Below are 6,944 nucleotides of genomic sequence, written 5' to 3'. Positions count from 1 at the left end.
TCAACAATGAAATTGCAACACCAAGAAGAAAAATGCATGGAGTTGTGGAAACCCCAGAATAGATGGACATGTTCTTGATATGTACGATGTAAAAATGGAAACTAATTTTTCAAAACCTGTCGCTTTATTCAGTATTGAGTATGAGTACCATGGAATCCCCACACTTACACGCTTAGGCTGCCATCAATGAGGTTATTAAATAGTTGTGTGAAAAATGTTCTGCCACGCTGAACGCTATTGGGCACACAAATCAAAGATCCGATGCTGGCAGCTCCGTGTGCAATTGCTGTCCAACGACATCATAGATGTGGCTCGATACGAGACCAATCTCAAGACGCTGAAGGTCATGGCAGAACATTTTTAGGGCAGGCAGGCTGCTCAGCAGCCTAACCTTGTGGTGTTGAAAAATGGCTCCTAGGCCACACCCTTACCTGCACTAAATGCAGAAACTAAACTAAAAAGAAAAAATGAGCTGGAGTACAAGATGGTATGCATGCAAAATATGAGCATGTTCATATTTACTGGCCTAAGACAAAGAAAATAAACATATACCCTGCTATAAGAAATAAGTAAGAGCAATAGTACATATAAATAAATTGGGTACTTCGTAAACACAGTTTTTGATCGTAAAAGCCATCCCACCAGCGTCAAGGTGTACCCGAATTTGAGATGGTCCTAACCTCTAGTTCGGGATCTGGTCCAGCTCAGCCCTTATTCACACTGACATCACTATGACGCATAGTAAGGTTTTAATACTAGAGGTTATAAGCCATAATCATCATTAACAGAAATAAACACTTGAAATAGATCACTCTGTTTGTAATGACTCTATATAATATATGAGTTTCACTTTTTGGATTGAAGAACTGAAATAAAATAACTTTTTGAGGATATTCGAATTTTGTGAGATGCACCTGTAGATTCTAGTCAATCAAAACTGCAAGAAGCCCAGTAAATGACATCGCTGGATTCAGGGTCTCTTCCACTACATTTTCTAGCAAAAACATGGTGAGAGATTCCTCCTTAAGGCAGATATTTAACTTTCTACATAAGTTATTCAAAGGTTCCAGACTTTGGGTAACAAAATCAACACTGAAAAATTCCACATATAATTTCCAAAACCCATTCACATATCATAATAATCTACCAAAGGCATTTTCCCAGAGTACTTTTAATGAATGATCCACAAGATGTGATAACTTACTGATTGACTGAACCACCACAATCAGTAGATATCGGGTCACAAACCCAGTATCTCCTCAGAGCACGGCTGCAGAGAGTTGGGGTTCAAATGGAGTGGTAGTCACGTGCTCAACATTCAGGCTCTATAGGGCTAACGGAAACAGAAAAGGGCTGTACTTAGTTGTCTCTGTCAGTAATAAAGACTTTAAAATAGAGTGGCAGCACGCATACTCACCTGCTCCTCCATATCTCTGCATTCACGTAGAGTAGAGGAACTCAGAGGAGGGAAGAGGGACCTAAATACTAATGATTGGGGTGGGGTTTCAGTGGTCATGCTCCTAGCTTTATACTATGAAAGATGTTTAATGTCCATTGTTGGACAACCAGCTTATTATTCAATAGCCAGATCAGCATTTTAATTAGAGCTCTGTTTTTACAGTCTACTTGGATAGGGCCAGCACAGAGAAACACAATAATGGCTAGAAAGGTGAAGCAAGGCCACTGTAGAAATTATCGTGATTGTATAATCTAGTTCATTAGTATAAGAACACAATATACACACACCATTATTTATATGTATTTAATGTATTTGTCACACATAGAAAAGCAGTAGTTAATAGTCAGCTATAAATTATGAAAAAAGTTGGTGTATATATCTCAAAGACATAAAATATGCTGTACTAACAAAACTTATTACATCTATCCCCAATATGTTCAGATATAAGCAGATACAAAAGGCCATTTAGGATCTTGAAGTTTTAAATATAGGACAAGAAAACTGTGCAAGCTTTATAAAATAAAGTGGAGCTGGGAACAGAAACACCGTGGAGAACATGCAGTACCAGCGTCCAGGGGTATATTACCTGCATGCTACTACTCAAACACTGTACCACCCAGCTATCCATTGTGGTCAGTAAGTAAAGTCCTGCTTGTCTACAGCTTTTGGCCATATATCATTGGCAGTATCCAAGAGGGCTTCCTATTTATTGCACTGCCCAGCTACAAGTACCCACCATATTATGGGAATCGTGACGCTCTCCAGTTGTTTCAGGACATGTTGCACTTTCTAGGTAAACGAAAGGTATTGCACAAACAAAACAAAAAAAACCTCCTACACCTTTCCACTAAAGAATTATTGTACTCTCTACAAATACTGGAACAGGACTGGCAGTACATATATAACATGAAAACACTTGGAAGAAATAAATAGGTAATAAAAGGCACGTTATGGCTTTATTCCAGGATGCAGACGCCAGAGGAGTAATAGATGAGCTGCTCGATGAATGGTGAACCGTACGTTTTCTGCTTCACAGAAAGATAGTCTAATGTCTCTTTGTAGAGGAAACCTTCTTCTTTCTGGCAGCCAGCATTTCATAAAATGGGTCTCTGCTAATGGCAGCTCTGCATGGAGAATAGAGAAAAAAAGATCGAATGAGACTCTGATCCAAAGAAACTGTAGGGCCTAGGGTACTTATTACATTTCTCACATATTTTACAATGCTATATATTTAATATCTCCTACCCCAAGAATAAAAAAAAGCAAGTCATCTTGACTCAGACAGTACTCTAGACAGGTCAGGCAGAATCATGTTTGTGGAAAAGCAGCATTTATTTTAGTTTGTCTTTTGTGGAAATATGATTTTGTAGTGATGGAGAAAATTTGATATAAGCTAATGCACAAACCTGCTGGGTTATTACACAGATTCCATGTGCGGGGTCTGTAGCAGAACTGGCCTTATTGCTCTGCCTACAGGAACAAGACATACAATGTTCATTCAGATACTAATGGCAACTCTGGACATTTTTTTTTGGAAATTAAAGGGGTGTTCTCAAGTTATCAGCAGGTCAGTGCGCTCCTTAAGACTGACGGTTTGGGCCAGTGGGATAGTCGAGCCTTGGGACTGAACGGTCTGCTCCACGATGCAGCATCAGAGGGGCGCAGGGGCACGGAGCCTGGCCAGATAAGAAACCACTTGCAAGCACTTGCTCCTTGCCTAGGAGATGGGTAACATTACCCATCACCTCAAATGTGGCCAATGAGCACTAAGCTGTGAATTAAAAATCCCCTCTGTTCTCAAGAGCAGAGGGATTTTTAATAAAAAGGTAAATTACAAAGTAGTTTGTTTTTACAAACTCATTGCAATTTTACCAATTTAATAAGATGAGACAACCCCTTTAAATGCACATCTGATCCCAATGAAAGCTATTAGATCAATGTGCGGCACCAGAGCTTCATATATAGAAATAAGGTCCTAAGTACACGGTCTTATAACAGTGTTTATGGGGTATAAATGATTTTTGTATATTAAATCTCAAGCCTGTGTATAATCAGTTGTATAATAAATATTGTTACCTTTATGATAATTGATAGTGATGTGCGAGTTCACCTTTACTGTGAGAATACAAATGTATTACGAATAGAAGGGAAAGAAACACACAGGATAATATAAATGTAATCTATCCCTACATCTGTATTAACACCAGAGAGCGAGTGTATCTGCTGAATCAGAAGTGGATGAATTGTGATGGCATGCAGCCATCTCACCATTGCTCCAGATGCAATCGAACTCCCTGATGAGTTTTAAAAATTGGAGAATTCTCATTTTCTGGCTATAGCTTCACTTTATTGTACATTTTTCCACCCATCATTATTTAATATACATATGCACTTTGCTCTCCCGAGGCTGACACATCATACTTGCACGCACTTTATACTTTTTATCCACTCATCTTTCTCTTCAGGCGTTGGTGCAGAGATTCGATACACTGTATGATTCCCTTCTACGACTCTCCCATCAGCCTCCGTCTTGCATGCCTTGATTACCTGATCTTTGTTGTCTGGTATGAACAGTTCAAAACAATTCTAGACAAAAAAAAAATAATATATCAACAATAAGGATGTGCAGAACTGAGAAGAGTAGAGGAAAGTGTAATAGACAATAGTTTATTAAGCCAACTATTGCCCTGATTCATCAAAACCGGTGTTATTCACGCCAGTCTTAATGAGGAGGTGGGGAGTGCGAGGCTCTTGATTCATTAAGAAGTGCATGCTTCTTAACCAATCAGATGAGGCGCAAAGTGGTGTGTGCCTCTGTGTGCGCATCGCCACATTCTTACCTTAGTCGGAGACTGGAGTAAGATTTGTGGCACATCATGAATTTGATGAGTGAGGGTAGTCACCGCCCCCTGCACTGTCGGAGCTGTGCAAAAATTGAGTGAAAATGGCAAAAGCCACTAAATTTTTTGCGCATCTTCATCTTGTTTTAACATTTTCAAAGCTTATTTTGCCAGTACTCTATCGAAAAAGCTTTGATGAATCATGGCCTTTGCCTTTTCTGCTTTATACACTGGTATCTGCCCGTTTAGCTCACTTTGTCAGTAGATGCTGACTTTGCATTCTGCATTGTACTTTATAAAAAGGCAACTGTATCCAATTTAATTATGAACATATTCCAGATGTCCAATATGTTATTTATTAAGGCAGAATAAAGTTGGCTTCTAATTGTAATAGGTTTACATGTTCTAAACTTAGGCAGGATAATTGATAACTTCTGGATCTAGATTGGTGAGGGTCAGACCAGTAAGACCCCCATCAATTGGCATAATGGGTAATTTTGGCTATATAGGCCCAAATTCATTAAGACCAGCGTGTACAATACTAGTCTTGAGGAGGCATGTTGAGAGTCAGACGCTCTTGATTCATTTAGAGTCACATGCCTCTTAATGAATCCGGTGCGTCTGACAAGTGGCATGAGCCTCGCTACATATCTTACTCCAGATAGGGACTGGAGTAAGATTTCTGGCTTAAGGAATGCCACAGCTCTTCATGAATTTAATGAGCAGTAGAAATTTTGGAGGAGCTGGGCAAAACATTGCAATACCAATGTAAAATTTTTGTGCAACTCCACTTACCGGTTTCTTTGAATCTTCAATTTCCCGAATGCTCAAGTTTTCTAAAGGTATAATTCCCCGAGGCTCCTTGTCCTGCAGGAAAGTTTAATAATCTATAATTGTTTATAGATTAAACATTAGAATGAACTGTTTGGAATAGTAAAGGTGAGAGCATATAATGCTAACAAACTAAAAGGGGCTTTGTGGAACTTTCATACTGAGGATCTATCCTTTATCAATATCAGATCAGTGTCTCGATTCTTGGCTGCCCCATTGATTTAGTTGACTGAAGGGGTTGCAATGCATTGGAACTAGTTGTAGTGGCCGTAAATGGCATTACAGCTGTTTCTCAGAGTAATTTTGGAAGGAATTATACCATTTATTATAAATTATTATATTATCAGTAAATATATTTAAAATCTAGAGGGGAATTAACTGAGAATATAGACTGAACAGTGGTGCCATACTGTACTGGCATAACACAGCTAAAGCCACCGATTCGCTGTACTGCAGCCCAATTGTAAGCAAAGATGGACCACCAGGGTGTCAGCATTGGATCGCCGGGGGAAAGAAGTGGTGGGCAGTTTTTCCTCCTTTTTTTAACATATGGAACTAGACACTAAAATAACTATATGACACATTCATACATACGTTTTACAATCTGTACAATCTTAGAAGCCTTATCTAGAATTACTTATAAGTGCACACATTAAATGAACTCATAAATTAGGTGAACACAGCCTGTGAGACACAACCTCACTGGAATTAAACTATGAGTAGGCCTGCTGTGGCTTGCATGGTGCACATCTGCAATTTGGGTAAACATGCTGGTCGGTTTACATTATTGCCTACAGCATCTTTAAAAGTTCATAACAAAAAATGAATCGTAAAATACATTAAAAATAAGAGCTAGTACAGTATAGTATTACAATAAAAAATGGGAACTGGTGTTAACAACAGATGCACTAAAAACTAAAGTGGGGCAGCATGTTGGCTCAGTGGTTAGAATTGTTGCTTTGCAGCGCTGGGGTCCTGGGTTTAAATCCCACCCAGGATAGTACCTGCAAGGAGTTTGTAAGTTAAGTTTTTATTTCTATAGCGCCAACATATTCCTCAGCACTTTACATTTTAGAGGGGACTTGTACCGACAAAGACATAGAATAACATATAAAACTCAACAGATACCAAAAGGAGTGAGGGCCCTGCTCAGAAGCTTACAACCTATGAGGAAATATTGGAGACACTAAAAGGTAATTCGTAAAAAAAGTGCTTGTATTGTATGATCCAGACATCAATATAATAGGGTATTCACATAAGGCTGCATGAACCGATCACCAGCCAGTATGTGTACAAGTACAGACACAGAGGGCTATTAACTGCATGGAGGGTGTGTGAACTGACAAGGGTCCTGATTTTGAAGAAAATGTTCCATGAGCAAAATGGGGATAGTTAGATAAGCGAGGTGGGGGCGATAGGCCAGTCTAAAGCAATGCGTTTTTAGGCCATGCTTAAAACTGTGGATATTGGGAATGAAATCAAATTGTTCTGGGTTGCACATTCCAAAGAATTGGCGCAGTACGCAAGAAGTCTTGGAGACGGGAGTGGCAGGTTCGGATTATTGGGGATGTTAGTCTTAGGTCATTAGCAGAATGCAGGGCACGGGTAGGGTGGTAAACTGTGACGAGGGAGGAGATGTAGGGTGGTTCTAGACCGTAGAGCGCTTTGTGGGCAAGTGATAAGTTTATATTGGACCCTGAAGCGGATGGGCAACCAGTGCAATGACTGGCACAGGTAGAGGCATCGGTGTAGCGGTTGGAAAGGAATATGATCCTGCCTGCTGCATTCAAGACAAATTGGAGAGGGGAGAGTTT

At 39.6% G+C, this 6,944-nt stretch overlaps 1 protein-coding gene across 2 annotated transcripts in view; it reads right to left on the bottom strand.

Moving 5' to 3' along the window:
* Positions 1–1,748: 1,748 nt before the first annotated feature.
* Positions 1,749–6,944, bottom strand: part of CYTH1 (cytohesin 1) — a 54,242-nt gene continuing 49,046 nt past the window's right edge. For both annotated transcript variants that reach the window (XM_073684100.1, XM_073684099.1), the window contains exons 11-13: positions 5,095–5,166; positions 3,891–4,045; positions 1,749–2,583 (exon numbers count right to left, since the gene is read on the bottom strand). In XM_073684100.1, coding sequence (XP_073540201.1) covers positions 2,505–2,583; positions 3,891–4,045; positions 5,095–5,166 — 306 coding nt within the window. In that variant the 3' untranslated portion in view covers positions 1,749–2,504. The remainder of the gene's footprint in view (positions 2,584–3,890; positions 4,046–5,094; positions 5,167–6,944) is intronic.

Source organism: Phyllobates terribilis, unplaced genomic scaffold, assembly GCF_046119375.1.
Source record: "Phyllobates terribilis strain yellow unplaced genomic scaffold, ASM4611937v1 Scaffold_5__5_contigs__length_657084704, whole genome shotgun sequence".
Classification (NCBI taxonomy): Eukaryota; Metazoa; Chordata; class Amphibia; order Anura; family Dendrobatidae; genus Phyllobates; species Phyllobates terribilis.
This window is presented reverse-complemented; position numbering and strand designations above follow the sequence as displayed.